The 20,420-nt window shown below is 38.4% G+C and overlaps 1 protein-coding gene across 2 annotated transcripts in view; it reads right to left on the minus strand.

Moving 5' to 3' along the window:
* pmepa1 (prostate transmembrane protein, androgen induced 1) overlaps positions 1–20,420 on the minus strand; it is a 37,738-nt gene that overhangs the window by 10,632 nt on the left and 6,686 nt on the right. The window contains exon 1 of one of the 2 annotated variants that reach the window (XM_007577534.2): positions 951–1,301. The exons of the other annotated variant lie outside the window; for it this stretch is intronic. Within the exon in view, the coding sequence (XP_007577596.1) occupies positions 951–1,008 (58 nt within the window). The 5' untranslated portion in view covers positions 1,009–1,301. Of the gene's footprint in view, positions 1–950; positions 1,302–20,420 lie in introns of those variants that run through there. 2 annotated transcript variants of the gene reach the window in all.

A 20,420-nucleotide genomic window follows, 5' to 3' on the forward strand; every position in this document is an offset into this window, starting at 1 on the left:
ACACACACACACACACACACACACACACACACACACACACACACACACACACAGACCAGACTGCAGACTGGTTTCCAGACGGCTCACACCAGTTCTCAGAGCTCTGTGTTCGTCTGGACCCGTTAATGGTCACATGGCGTCAAAAGACAAAGTCAGCTGACCGCATTTCTGCACTTTTATAAATTCAACCATTTTCACTTGTTATGACTATAAAAAGTGATCGCAAATAACTCCCACCAACAGGAAGTGAGAGAAACACACACACCTAACCGACTGTTTGAGTAGCCAACCTTTTCAAAATAAGAGCGTTACAGTTTTCTGATGATTATTGATAACTGTGACTGTGATCAATCCGACCTTTGAGGTTTGTCTATGAAAGAGAGATTTATTAAGTGAAGGGAAACTTACAAAAAAATTTACTTTTTTCATTCTTCTTCACTATTTTACCAAACAAAACTTCAAAACTGTCCAACTGCATAAATTAGTCAAAAAATCCTAATAACAAAAGTTAATGTTTACTTTCCAGAAGGCAGAGGAACCTGCATTCTCAAACTGGACAAAATGGGATTTAGTATTTTGAATAAGTGATTTAAAATATAACAATATGGATAATAATAATATAAATCCTGATCAAATTAAGCACAGCAATAACAACTTAAACAAATAATCACAGGAGTAGAACATCATAAATATAATAAATGTTGTTGGTCTTTGAGCTGGACATTTCCAGACTCTTCCAATCCACTGCAGAATCATTAAATATCAAAACAGAATCAATAACCTTCCAATGCAAAATCTGCCTTATGATATGAGAATCATAATTCTGGTTCCTGTTTGGTTCTGGAGATGAACTAAAAGTTTCACAAGAGTCGTGGGGGGGAAGCACAACATGAAAAAGTGAAATCAGAGCTGTGTGCTGCAAAAACTGACTAAACTGACAGGAAACTCACCACAGTGCTGAATCTGAACACAGTTTTCATGGCTGTGACTCCCTGACGATGGTTGCATAGTCTCTGCATGCAACAAGCTGCCCAGATCAAGACGTTCTCTCTGAAACAGCGCGCTGATTAGATCCCGAGGGTCTGTTGTTAAGGCAACGGTGAAGTGAGGAAAGTAAAGCGAACTAAAACAAAAAATTTTAAAAAAGGAACTAAAACAAAAAGTTTGTGGGAAAACTTGGAGCTACATGATCTGCAGACGCTCCGAGTCGTAGTGTGAGCACGCACTCTTTGAGTCTGGACTGAGCTTTGTCTGCAACTTTTTCTCACACACATTCCCACACTGTCCAGACAAACACACACACACACACACGTATGGAGGAAACAGCTGACCGGAGCCTTCCTGCCTCCCCCACAGCCACTCAATAGATGCGAACAAAAGGGGTCGATGTGACGGGGGGAGGAGAAGAGCGAGGGAGTGGTGGGAGCGTCTGGTGGGGACAGATGGGTCAGAGGGATGGACAGAATAATGATGAAGAACAAAAATAGGGAACCGTGAGGCTGGAGGGGGATCATTAGGACAAACATTATAACTCCAAATAAAAATGTACTGGTTTGGGTTAGCTTCAGGTCTGTTTAACCCATCACAAAATAAGTTATTACATAAATATGATCACATCAGAATCAGCAATGACGTTAATCTGTCAGTGAATCAATAGAAGGGCAAATCTTTCCACTGTTGTCCAGTAAGGTTGGATAATATGGCTTAGAAAGAAAATGTTTTGGGTTTTTTATCCAAATTATCATAGGAGGTAAAAGCCAGTGATATTCACCAGATCAATATTAAGTAAGAACTTGAAAAAAGCTCTGTAGCTTTTTCTTTTAGTTGTTGATCATAATTTTCTTCATTTTTCACGCAACAGAAAATTACAGCTGAAAACTAGATAAAAGGTGCAATGATCCACTCGAAAAAAGGATTTGAAGGATGCAGATTAATATCCATCCATCTATTTTCTCCCACCCTGTTCTCTAGTGGGGTCAGGAGGTGCTGCTGGTGCCTGTCTCCAGTGAGACGTTTCGGGTGAGAGGCGGGTTCACCCTGGATGGGTCGCCAGCCCATCGCAGGGCAACACAGAGTCAGGCAGGACAAACTACCACGCACACACACACTCACACCTAAGGAGAATTTACAGAGACCAATAAACCTGACAGTCATGTTTTTGGACTGTGGGAGGAAACCGGAATACCCAGAGAGAGCCCACCATGCACAGGGAGAACAAAATAACTCCATGCACCCGGGCCGGGGATTGAACCCAGAACCTTCTTGCTGCAAGGCAACAGGGCTACAAGGAAAGGAAAGGAAAGGAAAGGAAAGGAAAGGAAAGGAAAGGAAAAACAAGTTGTGGGAGTTTGGTACCAGCTGACAGAACAAGCTGTGCGCAGGCATTAGGCCCACTCACACACACACACGCACACACACACACACACACACACACACACACGCACACACACCCAGTCTGGGTGGCTTCACACAGATGGTGAGACTGGCACTGATCTCTGTTTAAGTGTCTCTCTGTTCCTCTTTGCCTTCGATAACAACAGTTCCCTTTAACAGGCAGCGTCGCTGTTGACAAATAACGCTTTTAATCTGTTTATGTTTGTTGTTGTTTGTCTTCCCGTCGCCCCTCACTCTGCCTCGCTTCCTCCTTCGCTCGGCTGTATCCTCCTTTTAATCGAATCAGAATGAAAGCGCAACGGGGGGAAAAAAAACAACAAAGCAGCAAATAAACAGCAAATAAACGCAGCACTCAGAGACACAAAGAGAGGAGGCTGAGTGCAGAAAGCCTCCTCCAAGATACAAATGAGAAAACGAGCTAAATGCAGTTAAAAGTCAGGAATGTCGACTTCATGCTATAAATCTGAAATAAGGAGAAAGAATGAGCTTGTTTTGTATTCCTTCCTCTTCTTTCTGAGTTAAGGTTTGTTAAAATATCCTAAAGTTTAATCCTTTAATGTTGAATTTTATTTTGTAAATCTATGGTTTTCTTTCAACTCTGTATTTTAACACCTTCTTTAATTTCTTCAATAATATGTCTTGTTCAAATCTAAAATCTGACTGAAAAAAGCAAGAAAAATATATTGTACCTTAAATTTATTGTAAAATACATTTCAAGATATTAAATCAATGACAAGTATTATCACAATTTAATATTTAGCAAGTCTTTTTTTCTTATTGCTTCCTATATTAAATCATTTTCAGAGTATCCCAAATCTAATTTTCTTCAATGATCCTCATAATTCGTTATCAAGATAAAAAACGTTGAAATTAAATCTTTAAAACTTCACTTCTTATCTTTAAAACATTCTTAAAAACAAATTAAACTTGCAAAATAAGAATCAGCCACCAAACTATGAAGAAAACCTTTAACTTTCTATAATGTTCAGCCACTGCACTGCTCCTTTTTGCATGATATATATTTTTTTAGAAAACTATGGAAAGACTGAGAGTCCAAACTTCTGGGTTTAAGCTTCACACACATTCGGTTAGCTTAGTTGGCTTGAAAACATGGAGATCAGCGGAGCTACATCGCACAAAAATCATCTGTACACAGATTGTGTCTGAAAATTAATGCATTGGATAGAAAGTCTTTTGGTGAAAACTCTGATTATTTGTTGGCAAATAACTCTAAAAAGCTTTTTCTTAGAGGGGAATTAGTAAGAATGAGAGCAGAAAAGAAGAACTTAACTTCAATGCGTAAAAGGAAAATGTGAAAAATGTCCCTCATCATCATCATTCTGCCCTCTGGACCTGGATTATTAAAAACACACCAAATGAATCCTCTGACAAAGTTCCCAAAGTTTAACTGCAGCTCAGACATGTTTGCAGCCCCGTCTCACATTATGGAGCCGTAACCGAGGCCTTCTCTTCCCACTGCTGCAGAACCTCGTTGTCTGACCAACAGGACTCTCTCTGCAGAATAATAACCTCGTTAGTAAGAGAAGAGCTTTAGTGCTGCAACAGCTTCAGTATAGGTACAAGTTTGTTTTTATGTTGCCAAACATTTCCCATTTTAGCTTGTTTAGCTTGTCATTGTTTTATATATTTTAATTATTCAGTTAAAGTTACAAGCTTCACACCTCCTCCTATTATGTCTTTGCTTTCATTTCGTTCATATCTATCATTATGAGTTGCTAAATGTTCTATAGTCTTTTGGTTCAGTTAAGGCATCCAGCCAATCTGGGAACATGCTAACACATCCCAGCGAGCTGAATTTTCAGAAAAGATTTAAAATACTCTCGCTCTCCTTTTTGCTCTCAATCGCAGAAGTATTTTTAGACCACATGTGTCGTGCTGTCGCGCTGTTAAAAAAAAACAAAACAACATCCTTAGGGTGAAGACATGGCTCAGGAATGCAGCAATATTGTTGTTCTTCGTTTTTGGGACGCGCGCTGTCGGGAAACATGCTGATTTCTCAGCTCCTTCTCTGTATGTGTGAAGAAACAAGCAGAACAATGGCTGAATAAAAGCTGCTAAAAGAGATTTTCTTACTCGTTTGTATAGAAAGTACATGCTGGTTTTTTCAGCTGTTTTCCAAAAGAACATATATTTTGGAAAATTATTGATATTATCTGAAAGGACTTCACTTTGCCATGCATTTTATTTGCATTTTTTGCATGCACACACTCCAATCTAAGGGAAATTTGTAGACAGTCATGTTTTTGGTTGGTGGGAGGAACCCAGAACTTTAATCCTGCAAGACACATTTATATCCCTAGAAAAAAAGAAAACAGGCGATCCAACCTTAAAAAAAGTTAATTTGTTACAAGTAATCAAATTAAGTTTGTCCAAGTAAATATAGTAAGCTTAGTAAGTTGTCATGTTGAGCAAACTTATATAAAGTAAGTTTTGCAAACTTAATTCGATTACGTGTAAGAAATTAACTCAATTTTTTAAGTCGCAGCTCCATTCTCTTTTGTGATTTTTGGACATCTTATAAATTATTTTGTCCTCTGAATGAAATTAAAATGACATTTAACACAACATTTTCCGCCTGCTTTGTTTTTCTCAGAGTTAATGAATCTAAGTCTGCTAATCTGCAGCAGACATAGCAGCATTTCAGAAACATCTTCGCTGCAAACAATATTTTTTCTGTTTCAAAGAGATGTTGTTGATACTGTTACATAAAAAAATCCTGAAAATGCTTTGCCGTTTCCTTGTCAAGAATAGAAATGATTAGCTAACATAATCTCTGTTTAGTCTTGTGATCTTAAATCCCAGGACTAAGAGCAGATGTTAATATAGAGAGTGGATTACTGTCCTCAACTGACTGTTTCTCCACACTTCACTTCAAGTTATTTTAAGTTGATTTTGGAGCAGCTCAGGAGAACAAAACTAGAAAAAGTTACAAGAAGATTTTCACTTCTTGTCATGTTGCATGAGATCGCCTGCTGATCCTTTCCCTCCCTCTGCGGTGTTGTCTAGACAGGAGGAGGCTGTAAGCCTGGCAGGCAGGCAGACACTGCATGGTTAATCTAAAGCAATTAGCTCATTTGTCATCCGTTGCCTGCCCTCCGTCTATCTGCCTCCATCTCCTCCTCCTCCTCTGCCTCCTCCTGCAGTCAGCAAAAGGTCGCAGGCAGGCAGGGAAATGAAGCAGGAGCAGAAATAAAGAGGAGAAATAGATGAAGAGGAGTGAAAAGCAGCAAAGGTGGAAGGACAAGTAGAGAAAATAGAAAATACAAGAGCAAAGGAAAGTAAACTAAGAGGTTAAATAGAGAAAAAAGGAGAGGAGAGATTAATAGAAGATAAACAGAAAAAAACGATAGGACAGGGAAGAAACTTGCCAAGTCCTTCCTTTACTTGGTCCTTGGATGACTCGACAGTCTGGGAAGTCAGAAATAACTCAGACAGCTGTGTGTGTGTGCGTGTGTGTGTGTGTGTGCGAACATGTTTGTGTGCAAGACTTTTTTTCAGTGGGGTGTCATCCTTTCCCATCTTTCCACTTTTTAATCTTTCACCGTGGAAAATGGACACATCCATTTCCAAGATGTCTGGTTTTGATACAACTTCATTTTTTCCTGAGACGTCTTATAAACGTCACCGTGGCTGGGAAGAACCTGACTCATAATCAGTACTGATGCAAAACATCAGCTGTCTTCTGATAACAAATTACGTTTGTTTCACTGTTGTTGCCACTTTATCAAAGCAAAAAATGAGATGATCTTCTCAAGCTCCAGTAATTAACCAGGAAAACGTAGCCCCATCCAAACCAGTAACAGGTCAGTAATACTGTGAAAAGAAATGCCTAAATCTGAATAACATCATAACTTAGAGTAACAAAAAGAGGCATAAAATATCTGAAACAAAAAAAATGAAAGTACGAAACTGATTTTATTTTTTTTTACTTCAACAAGTTTAAATGTTGAACCATCTCCAAGTTAAACACTGCAAAAACACAAAATCTTACCAAGTATTTTTGTTTAGTTTAGTACAAATACCTAAACTAAACAAAACTTTCTCTTAAAATGAGACAAATTTAATTTACAACTAACTTTTCAACAAGATATACTAGCTTGTTCAAGTCAGTAATTCTTAAATATTAATGAAAAGTACTAGTTCCACTGGCAGATTATTTCACTTATAATAGATTTGTGGAATAAATCTATTGGAATAATATGCCAGTGGAACTAGTACTTTTCTATCAATATTACTTACAACGAGCTCCTATATCTCCTAATTTAGTTTGGTCTTATTTCAAGTGTATGAAGAAATTTACACTAGAAACTAGACCAAAAGTATTTTGTAAAATTTTGTGGTTTTGCAGTGTTTAAAATATTATAGTGTGTCTGAGTTCAAAAATATATTTTTGTTGGACCAATCAGAGAAGACGGACTCAGACAGAAGTGATAGAATAAAGAAGAGGAGAACAGAGAAGTGACCGAGTGGCAGAAAGTGGAGCAAAGCGGCAGGAGGAGAGGACAGGGCAGCATTAGTCTAATTTTAGCGTGCTAATCCAGGGAACTCCCATGTTAAACTGTGAGTCCCATCTGGACCTGGAGCCGGGCTGACTGTAGCAGAGAGTAGGTCACCGGCTCCGAGTGAGCTGCACATCCTGACAGAGCAGAGCGTAGTGCTGACTTCTCAGGGTGCCGCGACATCTGACCTCTTCACCTTTGGACTACAGAGTCCTTTCAGATGTTTAGCTAATCACACAACGTGATGGCAAAGGCCAACAAGCACTCATGCTGGAGGTTTGATGAAACTTTTCAGCCTTTCTTCCAACGTTCACACCATTCCTGTTCAGTTTAATTAAACTGTTTGTTTGAGGAGGTGTGAATCAAACTCTGGGATGGTCCCAATGCATATGTGGATGAAAGCAAACCGGAGACCGCTCCAAAAGCAGGAAGTGGACCAGAGCGCAGGGCATTCTGGGTAAATACCACCTAGTCTAACGCTAGCAACAGAACTGCCTCGTGGTCTTTTACCAAAGACAAAAGACAAATTTGATGCTACTCCATTTATGTTTATATTTTAGGAAGAAGGAAGTTGCGCTCATGTCTGTTTCCGAGGTTTTTGTGTCGTTTTCTTCAGTAATTCTTGGGGCAGTGCCCCCACAGGTGAGGAGGGGGATAGGTTTTTCAAAGGTTTTGGTTTGTTTGACATAGTGCAGTGCGAAAACAAACTACAGCAGCTGAAAATGTTGCAACTGCTGTCTGAAATCAAACCTACTCCACCGGCCTACGTGGTGTGAAAACACCCTAAAAAGTAGCAGATATACAAAACAGGGTTTAACAAACACACACAATGTATGAATACAATCTTTCTTTATGAGCTAATATACCATGATGGTGGAAAAAAGGCAATAATTAAAAAACAACCTTTAAAAACTGTCTTTAGCTGCAGTAAATACCTCAGCAGACTGAAAAAAAGGAAGAGACAAAATCAGACATGGACCTCTTGGTTCAACAGCTGGTGAATCTGAGAAGTAAAAACTCCGTAGATTTTTCCTGTACAACTCTTATCGCCTTCTCACATCATGAGACAGGAATTTTGTTCCACTCCTTTTTGTAACCTTGCCTCCCTCTTGGCTGTACAGACATTAATAACACCTACAAAACTCAGTCCAAAGCAAATATTTCACCTTAGACCGTCAGCTATTTCCACCCAGATGTTTAATAAAAAGCTCAACTGATAAGACAAAATGCTAAGCAGGTTGCAGGTCTGGTCGATCCACTTTTAACCCACATCTATGTCACTTCTTCACCCCGACTGACACACTTTGGTGCTTCATTGTCATCATTCCTCCAAATGTGCAAAGCTTCTTGATGTTGCATATGAATGTAGATATATGCTGCATCAACATTTTAAGTCAAGTCTCACAGCATGTTTATTCTTAGCTGGTCCGGGGGGAAAGTGAACAACTTCCAGACACACTTTCAGTCTCATGTCCTGCTTCCTGTGCAAGAGAGGAAGGCAGTAACATTCCTAAAAACGACGTGGGGGTAAAGTTTCCATGTTCACCAGCAAACATGCATCACGGTCTGCATCTGATGAGGTTTTCACACATGCAAACGGTTCACATTTTATGCAGATACATTTTCAGCTGTAGCTGTGCTAAAGCTGCAGCTAACGGTTGTTTCAGTAATCTATTATTCCATCAATTATTCTGACGATTATTCAAGTAATCTGAGGGAAAACAAAGTGGCACATTATATATATTTTTCAGACTTTTTAAGCTTATTTTATGCAATATTTGAAATGCATAAAAAATGCAAACAAAAAATTCAGTATCACCTAAATGCAAAAACGTAGCATTGCTTTAGGGGACATTTAATCATTTAGGGCTGATCTATTGAAGGAAGTTTTTTTCATCTTATGTTCAAAATGTTTATATTTTTGCATAGTTTTTGGCTTACTTAATGCTCTAAGTGTGTTATCTTAGCATACCGCATGATTTAGTCTGTATGTTCAAGTTAAAAATTATTCTATTACTAAATTAGTTGACAATTATTTCAAAAACTGATTAATCATGATTAATCTGATTGACTGTTTGAGCCCAAACTTTTGCATCTCCAGGAAAACGGACCCCAGGTTCACACACAAAACAATAAACCTCTCAATGAAACAAATAATATTTTAAATGTGTGTGTAAGGAGAGGCTGAGGAAGACAGACCATTTTCAATTACACCAGCTGACACACACACACACACACACGCACGCACACACACCCACACACACACACACACACACACGCACACACACCCACACACACACACAATGAGGCCAACACACAGTGCTAGTTGGCCCGTCGAGCAGTCTGTCTGAAACGTATGAAAATCAAACCTCATTATGAGCCGCGTGTCTGGCTCTGTGTGTGTGTGTGGGGGTGTATGCGTGTACATGAGAGTGGGGGGTGCGAGACGACAAGAGCAGTCTAGCTTCTTCAGGCTAAAATTAACACACACACACACACACACATGCACACACACTCTATTTAAATGTAAAAGAGAGAGAAGTTGCAGGCAGGTCATGTGTATAAGAGCTGTGTGTATTTGTGTGTGTCTGTAATGGCTCTGATCCATTGTGACACTCGACATAATAATTATTAACAGTGTGCTGAGGGTGTGTGTGTGCGCGCATACGCACACAATCACATCATGTCATGTCACCGTTTGCAGCCTCACAGAAAACATTATAAGTGAATATTTAAATGCATATATTGTTGAGTTCTTAGAGTTTGTTCCTTTCTAAATTTATGATGCTAATTGTGACTTATAAAGATAATTAACTCTGGTTCCTGATGCAGTTATTTGTGTTAAAATTTTATTTGAAAAAACAAAAGACGGCTTCCTATTAAACACATGTAAACAAGACTGAAACGTAAACAACAAAAGTAGATGGTCTAATTAAACAACTAATATCAGCTTGTTATATTGCTATTACTCTACAGAGAAGAAATAAATATATACTACATAGTATTCCATACTTGCAAATAGCACCACTAACCAATGTGTTATATAATTCCAGCTTTACTTTTCTGTACTTATTATGAAACATTTGCAATGTTTTCTAAACATAAGAGTTCTAAGAAGAGTGTGATATGTTTGTTCAAGGTTGTACTATTACGATCTCACAGCATTGAGTTCTTACTAGGATACAGCAACAATCATTTTCAGTTTCTGAGAAATGCAACGCATCTTAAGCCTCTCTTAGCATCTTGAAACCTTTAGTAAAAATCTGTAGATGTACAAATCTGTAGATATACACACCGAAGACTGTGAAAGATGTACTTTAGGGTTACACAAGTAACCCATTTCTAAAACTGAAGCAGAGAGAAGTTTCCACTCCCTGCTAAGGGAGCTCAGTGAGATTTTTGCCAAAATTGTTCAAGGATAAATGCGTCATTTTCCAACAGTGCATGTGCCTGGTGTGTGTTTATCTCTTAGGGAAGGAAAACGCCGTTCTGAAGCACAATTAGTGTGAGATCAAGCCTACAAAAGAAGGGGGATGTGAGGGAGTGTTTGTGTCAGCGCATAAGCCAGACATGTGTTCGCTCTACAAACAGTGTTTCGCTGCCACACTAAAACCAGCTCAGCCAGTCTTTAGCCACACACAGACACACACACACACACACACACACACACACACACACCCACACACACACACACACACACACACACCTGGCGAGACACAACAATGTCTGTCTGACTCAGTGCTTGTGTTTATGTTTCTGGGAAAAAATCAATTCCACAGTAACGGACAACGATAATGAACTGAAAGCTCATCCATTTGTAGTCTGGGTTTTGTTAATGTGTATAGAGAACGGCTCCAAACTGAATGGTGACAGACTTACTGTATGCAAACATCAATAGTTTGAGTTTAAAGTGTCAATAGATTCAACAAGCTGTTTTCACTCAGCCTGCATAAACATAAACACTCTGTAAGCTTTAATGCATAGTTTTGCAGCACAAATTGACTCAAATGATTGCAAAATGTAGACATGATCCATGTGTAATGATGACCTGAAACCATCATAAAACCTGCACCTCAGCAACTGTGAGGAATTTTTAGTGAGATGTAAAATAATAGAGAGTATAGCAAAACCAACACTTAATTTCAAATCATAACCAGGGGAAAATAAAAAGTTTTTATGGTAACAATTAGTATATAAAAGGTAAATGATCTAGCTTTGACTCACCAAGTAAACCAGACCATCAAAAACACAAAAATCTCATGGGAAAAAAATCATAGCATCCTTTCTTCTAACACAGGCTTGAGGCAAATAAAACATTAAATATTCATCAGCAAGTGTAAACAGGTTTGGGTGGCTTTCTGTTCTGCTGTTTGAACACAACAGCAGGGTGGAAAGAAATCAGCAATGATTTCACATAAACAACTGTTGCTATTACTCATTCCATCTGAAGTCCATAATTTTACAAAGAAAAGATTATTTACAGGTGAAAATCGTTGGAGATGCCACCAGGCCTTCTAGAAGTGGACATTTCAGCAAATTCAGACTTTGCAGTGTTGAGAAAAAAGACTCTTCACACACATGTGCTGAATGTGTTAAGGTCTGTGACAACTGGATCAGTAATGAATAAGTATGAAAGGATGATGGAGAAAGGCTCTACTCTTTAAAAATAACATGACAGCATGATTTAGGACTGCAAAGTTTCATCTGACTGAACCACAGGTTGCTGGGATAGATGAGGCAATGTGAGGACGTTTGACCATAAGTACAATGTTTGGAGAAAATCTGAAACAGCACATCAGCAGAAAGACCTCGTCACACAGCTGGAGGAATGGTACTTTGGGTTAAATTTGTTTTGCAGCCACAGGACCTGGGACACTTGCAGATTCTTGAGTCTACTGTGAACTTCCCTGTACAGAGACAAATGAGCGGCTGTCGGTCCAACAACCCATTTGGCCCAGACTGTTTCATCCATGGTCCCAAACACAGCAGCAAATTTAAAACTAGAAAATTCCTGATGAAATTTTAAAAATGGTGGCCAAACTGTGCGCGTTTTTGTAACCCAAGTCATGGATTTGAATACTGGAAATTAGCTAAAATGTTATGGTTAGCATAAATGCTGTCAGTAGCAAATGGATTATTGATTATCATTGAATGTCTAAACTCAGTATACAAGCATTATGTATAAATTTAGCTAAAATGCTAAGGCTGACTTAGCATTTTACTAACATGTGGACTTATATTTAATATGCTAAATGTAGCTATTATGTCCAAAAATTGCTAAAATGCTTCTTTTAGCTTAAGGCCAACATTAGCATAAGGGTTGTCACCGCCATACAGAGCAACTAGCATGTAAACACTACCAGTAGAATGAGAGTTATCACTCCATTCAGTATGCAAATATTGTGGTTAAGCTAAAATTAGCTAGAATGTGAGACAAACAGCTGAAAAAACATTCAGAGTTAATGGTCCAGTTCTCAGCCTGATTCATAAAATGTTGCAGTTGGAAGATAAAGAATCTAGAAAAACTTGAAGTGCTAAGAAACAACTGCATTTTGGCTTTTTGCCTTCATCATACTTATGATCAGGATGAAGTTAACAAGCCAAAACAAGTTGGTCTAGTTTACTGGAGTCTTTACCGTACCTGATTGCTGACTCTCTGTGCACCTTAGGAGTCGGTGAAGTTGTGCCAGAAACATTTTAGATTTGTTGTTGTGCAGAAAATGTCTACAAAAAACAAGGAAAATTCACTGCGAAGAGTGGTGGGTCAGAATCCCTCTAAAGTCCAACAGGACATAACAACCTCACATTATTGTTGCTGGTTGTTCAAAACGCAATTCACCACAATTCGCTGCTTAGGCAACGTAGAATTGTGATAAACAGAGCAAAAGCACCTTGATTTCTTTATTAAGCTTTAGAATATAAATGCTTAAATCTTTGAGGATTACACTGATTTAAATCCTCCAGGAACACCTCCACTGGATTTTCTTTCTGTGGACTGACAGCATGAGAACCTTCTTTTTATCATTTAGAAGCTGTTATGCAAGCGGGATCACCTGCTTAGTGGAAAACACTGAAACATTAAAAACACCTGGCATTGAAAAGGTCCTTTCTCTCGCAAAGACTAGGCTCAAATAAGCCCTGATCCTTACTACATCCTCCACATGATTCAACTCGCCTTTGCTTTGTGTGTGTGTGAGAGAGGCAAAGATAAACTCCAGTTCAGACAAAACAAATATGTGCAGAAACCCAAACATGGCTGTGACAAAGCCACTGGAAAGACATGTTGCAAGGAAAAGGAAGGACTGAAATAACCAAGGAAAGTACTGAACAGGAAGAATATTTTCTGGTGCATTTGAAGTGGATTACATGTCAAAAACGGTGCAGGAACCAGTTTGAATATTTAAAATATAGAACATGTAGTAAGCACATTCCTGGAAATTTTATTATTGCATATATTTATGTAAAGGATTGGAGCTTTCCTCTCCAAGTTTGCCAAGTTGATTCTGCAACAGCATCATACTATAGTCTTTACAGAGAAGGGATGAAGTCTAAATAGAGAGATGGAATGGAAACAAGGTGGGGAAATGTCCCTCAGCTTTAAAATCAATACAAAACATACCGATATCTGAAAGGCATTAGAAAGATTTTGGACAAAATGAGAGCAGAACCACAAATCTGTTTTAGTCAAGATGTTTTAGATGTTAGTTTTCAGGAACCAGACAGATGTTGGAAGATTAAAAACAGTCTCATGGAGAGGTGTAAAAAAAACTGGCACCAAAGCTGGATCACACACCTGCATCCAACCACAGAGGCTTTTTTCTCCCTGTTTGCACTTGGATGAAGGTTCAGGGCCAATGGAGGCTAAACTAGTCACTTTAAGTCAAATTAATGAAGCAGATAAAAAGCAAAGCTTCCCTCAACTCTGTCAATGCCAATTTTTGAAGCATTTCTGAGCAGTAATAACATAAGATACAAAAACATTTATAGAGTAGCATCTTATAGAAATGTTGTTAAATCAAATGTATTATTTTAGAAAGTCCAAAATGATTTAATATGGAGGTTTACATATCAAGAGTATTTAAAATGTTTTCTGTCTCCAGACTCTGGACTGCAGGGTTTGAGGTAAATATCTGTGTTTTTTACTTTACTTTGTTACTACAGCAGTTTACCAGCAGAACTCTGGCAAAACTTTGAAATAATCATTCTAAGCATTTAATGTATTAGAACATAAAAGTCATCCAAAGAATAAATTAATGTCATTGCTGCGGCTAGCTAGCATTACGTTTTGTACCTGCAGCAGCCATATTGGGTTTTTAGGTCGGGTATAATTGGAAACCTTCCACTTTCAAAGTTGAAACGATGAATTAAGAGGGCGAGTGAGGTAATTTCTCCAACTCTGAACTTCAGGAATCCTCCCTCCCACAAACAAATGCAATAAACTATTACCCCTGCACCAAAAAGCACTGCAAAAGTCCTGAGTTTATGTCTAATGGTGACTGTGCTGCTGTTTCTCTAAGAAAATGTTGTAAAGTTTAATTTTGTTTACCAAGAAGAATACAATAAACATTTATTACCAGTTGCATTTAAATACAAATGAATTATCCATGTACAAACATCAGACGTGCTCCTTAAACAGTCAATAAAAAAAGCCAACCTTGAAGTCTTCTAACAAAAAAAGGCCGTGGAGATGGAGGGCGTCAATAGGTGTGACTCATTTAACAAGGAAAGCGAGAAAAGCTTGTTTTGGTTAAAGTCACATAAACTGTTCTGGACTAGTTAAGAAAATCCTATAAAACAATTTCCTTCTGGTGGTCGTATTAGTCAATGGTGGTTGGGTTAGTTTTGCTAAACAATTACTTACAAATGAATAACTGCTGTTTTAAAATACAGACATCCATTAAATAGAAGCTATTTTTTATTATTTGGTTACATGGACACTTCCAGATTGTGTTCTCAATAATTCAGTCAATATCTGGATAAACTATAGTTTGTATAGAATCGTTCCATTTTTAATGGCAGCAGGCAGTGCAGTTGCTCTAAGAACCACAAGAGGGCAGGTTTTTTTTTTTTTTTAAGAGACCGTATTTCCCAGCATGCAACAAACAACTCGTGGGGTCATAGTTGGAAAGATATTCTGGAAGCAAAACACAGTCTGTGTCTTTGTGCTTTCCGTCTAGACACACTGTAATCTACTCTGTGTGTGTCTGCTTTTGTGTTTGTGACACTTTGAGGAGGAGGAGGGTGGGGGGGGGGCTGTTCCTGAGGTGGAGCTTGGTTTGTATCAAACATTATAAGAACACTGGGTTGCATATTGTGTCTGAGGGAGTGAATATTTGAATATCCAATGATAATTAGCAGTAATTTAAACAAAAAGGGAGGAGTCAGAGCATCAGTTGTGCGTGTTTGGCTGGAGATGCAAAGATGTGGTCCCAGCTGTTTCCTGTGAGCCAGAGGGCAGAGCGAGGCAGACAAAGTCCTTTGTGTGTGTTGGTGTGTGTGTGTGTGTGTGTGTGTAAGGGTCAAGCCCATGGTCATGAGCGTCTGTGACGTGAGTGTGTGGGGGGTAGTCAGAGTGTGTGTGCGTGTTTCCCAGACTGAAGTGTCCATTGTCTAGACTCGGTCTCACAGTCAGAACCAGCTGACTGCTCAGGGCTTTGGCTCAAATATCCCAGAGCGGACCGGAACGGAGTCTCAGAGATGTTCAAGCTGATGATCCATCAAAACTAAATTAAAAATTAAGAGCATTCAAACGTTATTGCAACATATTCACCTTTACCATCAACACATAGAGAAAACTGATGAAATGACCCAAATGTGATCAAATGAGCAACAACTCACTATTATTTAGTTAAATCAAAGCTATACTTTGACACAGTTTAATTTAGTCATTTATTTAATAAAACCTAATTCTGTTTATTATTTGTTTAATCTGATATATTTGCTGTTTGTGTCTAAAACTGCCAGCAGCTTCTATCTAAACATGAATCCGTAACAGACATATTTCAGGAGTCTGTGCTACTGACACAATGAAAGCTGCATCTTACCCTCCTCCCATCCTTTCACTGACCTGACCTCTGACCTTTGCCCTCCCAGACACCCAGACTGTCTCACTTCACCCCCGTTCTGCAGATGCACAGCAACATTGGTTTCATATGCAAAAAAAGTAGACCCATCATCACAATAACCATTTGCATATGTGCATCTGAATTTCTAATGAAAATTATTTTTTTTCATGTTTTAACTGAAATAAATCAGTTCAGGTTGTCTTTATCTCATTTCTGAATGCCAGAACTGTAGCAATAGATTCACTATGTTAAATCACATTTCACAGTGGATCCACGCAGGCAGTCTTGCACATCCTAACTGAACTGCTTTTTTTCCCGGTTTTGAAAACCTTAAGGTCATTTTTTACATCCTTAGATTAAAGACGTGCTCTGAGGAAACTCGGCAGACAAATAACGCCTCTTCAGACTAACCAACAAAAGCTACAGACACTGTAATTTCTTCTTCAAACATAATCAGACGTTAGCATGAGCATTTTGTGCACCAGACAATCTTATGGCAAGTTTGTCAGCGCCAGATTAATAAGCGGAGGACGCTGTAATTTTACCAACACAAACAGACGCATTTAGAACAGCAGACAGTTGCTTCCCGTTTTTTTCCCTCTTCTCAGACTAATTAATGTAAAACAAGAGACAATCTTTTCCACGTTGCCACATGACAGTCTGACAGACATTGCCCTTATTTATAGAGCAAGCCTCTTGCTCCTCAGACAGCCTCTGTGTGGATTTATTTACTCTGCAACGCAGACATACAGGGCTGGCTCTGATTTCAGACTAATTAATGGGACACCGCGGGTCCGGCGGAGTGAAAGGCCTCAGCTAAGTGCTGTCTCGTATGCAGATCAGATATGAGGGGGCGAAAACGCTCATACACCCCCTCCCATCTGAAAACAGTGCCAATGAACTTGACCCCTGCACGCACATGCTGCATGCATCTACATATATGCATGATAAGGACGTCCTGACGACTTTTTGGGGGTTCTGTGTGTTTTTAAGCGTCTAGACTGAGAAACAATGAACAGTCGATAGGCTGGGCGAAAGAGCCAACAGAAAACAAAACCAGGTAACAGAAAGGAAGGAAAGAAATTACAGATTAAAGACAGTTTAGATTAATCCAGCAATGACTCAGTTTTGTGTTGGACCCCTCATATTGCGTTAAAAGTTGCAGAGTTTGCAATTAATTAATCACAGCTAAACGCATTTTAACCAAAAACCATTTATCGGCAATATTTTCAATTCAAAAATGCTTTTTGCTGCAAAATTATTAACTAAATAGACATATGAGCTAAACCAAAAGGTATTTATTGATTTTATTCTAGGTTCTTCAACTATCAGAATAGTTCAAAGTGACATTATACCAATTCAGCATTCAAGTGTTTCTTTTTTAAGTGATGCTAACATTACCACTGGGAACGTTCCTGTTGCTGCAACATATTAGCGCTGAGCTAATTGGATAGCATTGATGATAGGCTAACTCCCCTTAGCACAACTTGAACACAACAATAATGTTTTCCAGCGTCCAATCAGATAATTTTTCAAGCAAAACGAGAAGAGGCTTAGTCGTCCATCACCGTTGTTTGTGGACGTCGCTTGTGCGTCAGATTTAAAGGCGTACCAGAAACAAAATTTAAAAGTTCCGGGTCTAGATTTTTTGGTATAGAAAAAAAAGATTGCGTAATAAAAAATTACCACTTATAAATCTATGTAATTAATTAATCAAAATGTACATACCTTAATTAAAAGCATAACTAAACAGTTTTATCAATGTTTTATCTAATTTGAAAGCATTGATCAATAGTTTAAGGCACTTCTATTTTATTGAGAAAAACATTGACTCAGCTAATGAACTGGTCCGTCAGCACTTGCCAGTGTGGATCTGATGAGATAAAGAGGTGGATAGGAAAGGAAAGAATTTAGGAAGCCAGGAAACGAGAAAGCCAGAACAGGAAAAGAAGCAGGATGAGAGTCATCAGGACTCAGCTTTCCGCAATGGGAAAAAAGTGCTGCTGATATGCCTTCAAGCAAGGCACTCAACACGGCTACCCAGCAGCTGAAGTGAATGAGAATATTCCAGAGTCAAGTTTTATCCACAGCTGGAGATCAAAAACAATTAGAAGGTTGGCTGCCTTTCTGCAGACACATTACCTATTCAGAGACAAATTACAGCCTTCTTATCGTCCTCAAGGATTAAATTAATCTCTGGGATGATGCCAGCTGTCATTCACAGCACAAGAAGAAAAAAAAACAAAAGGGAGAATTTGATCTATGCAGGTTTCAGGAAACAAAACTAAATTATTGTCTATTCTTTCCTGCAAAAACGCAGAAATGCAGCATCAAACTTCTGATACTGTCTCCTGCACTTACAGGAGAAACTAAAACATGTGCCTGCTTGCTCTCACACAGCGCATGAGACAGCCAGACAGTAAAGTTTGCATAATAAGTCCAGGAGAACCGCCAGAGCAGACTCGATGATTTAATTTCCATGATTCACTGAGTTCCAGCAAAAAAAGACAGAAGAGCAGAAAGAGAAATCAATGGGAAGTAAAGTCAGAAAAGCGGAAAAAGGAGCGCCCAGAATTTGTTGGTCATATGACAAATATGAACGTTAAAACATTTAAACCATAATTTCCAACAGGATTTATCTAAACCCAAAGGTCAGACCTAAGGAGACAAGATATGTCATCACAAAAACTGATAAAGTCATCCTCTTACTTACGGGTAAATATTTCTTACTGTTCTGCTTTTCTTCAGGCACTTCGCTTAAGTAAAATGACAACATTGTGATTATATCAGTGACAGCAGCGAAAAGTTCCCCTCTGTGTGACAATCAAAGTTGCAGTGGCAGAATTACAAGCCGGTTGCATCAAGACTCAGTTTTGCAATACAAACGGAGTGCCAGCATAGGAATGACTGAGCATCATCTCTGTCACATGGGAGCTGCAGCTTAGACAGGATGTGGAGGGGGACTCATGACAAACGGAATCACACAGCAACAATGATGACTAAAGACGGTCAAATGCCACAGCAGCTCCTTTTGGAGAAGTGAAAGCTGTCCATTTTTATAGTGTCTCCTGGCAAACTAAGCGCTACAGTCATTCTGTGATGTCCTGGGAGACAAAACAAAGATAAAAGGTTTACAAAATAAAAGACATGAAACTTTTAGGATATCAATCTCAAATAATAAAGGATGTATTTGAATCTGGATGACTAAATTCCAACAACTATTTAGGATTTATATTATCGCCTGCTTGTTACTGCTGCTTACTTTGTTCCTGCAGCACAAGAAAGAACATTTATTACAATTACCTTGAGACTTTATATGCATCTTCTCGTGCTATCTGTCACAGATGATTATTAAAATAATGAAGGGTAAGATATTCAATTTCTACTTCACAGATACAGGGTTTACTTCAGTAATAATATCTTTAAGTAGGAGGTTTTATTGAGTTAATTTTGTTTGATCAGGAGTCAGGAGGTCAACGGATCCAAACAGAAATTAGGAACACAGGGGAAATAAGGTGTAATATTGAATTTGTTGAAGTAGAGATGAGTGATATGACTTTAAATTTTATCAAACCAAAAGGTCAGTTGTGGTATGTTCGTCTTGGTCTCCCGGTCATTTTATCTGTTTAGCTTTATTTTTTCTCTTAATGCATTTTTTTACTTAAAGGAAGCATACACTATGTTTGAAACATCACATCAGTCTGAATTTCCATAAACTAACATTCATTCATGTATTTACATGCTTATATGAAACAAGAATTCACATTTAGTCACAGTTACACTGCAAAAACACAAATTACAATTATCAAGTATTTTTGTGCCTTGTACACTTTAATTAATCAAAACTAACTTATAAGTAGAAGCTTATTTGCTTTTTTGTGGTTAATTAATCCTTAATATTTATAATAACATTATTTTTCCCATGTTATAAGTTAATCTGCCAGTGGAACTAATACTATTTTTATCAATATTAAAGAATTATCTACCTAAAACAAGCTCCTATATCTTGCTAATAAGTTACTTTTAAGTTAATTCTGTCTTATTCCAAGTGTTACAAGATATTTGAACTAGAAACTACTAGAGCAAGAATAGTTGTCAAAATGTGTTTTTTTAGTGTAAAGGCTGCACGCATGCAAGGTTTTATGTGTTACATGTTCATGTTACATATAAATTAGCTATAGGCTGAAGTTTGGAGAGGAAGTCTAAAAATGTTTTCGTAACGTGATATAAGCTGAGGTGAAGGAGTTGAGCATAAATCTTTATTCATTGCAGCCTTCCTGTCATCAACACGCCAGTAACCCGCCGCTCCACTCTGCGACGTTATGACTCCTTTCCTCAAATTCGATAACCAAAATAAATCCCTCTACCCTGCAGCTGAACCCACACTCACTCAAACACATGATATGGATAACATTTACGTTGGCTGTGCAGGCGGGCCGCG

This window comes from Poecilia formosa, unplaced genomic scaffold (genome assembly GCF_000485575.1).
Source record: "Poecilia formosa unplaced genomic scaffold, Poecilia_formosa-5.1.2 Scaffold445, whole genome shotgun sequence".
Lineage (NCBI taxonomy): Eukaryota > Metazoa > Chordata > Actinopteri > Cyprinodontiformes > Poeciliidae > Poecilia > Poecilia formosa.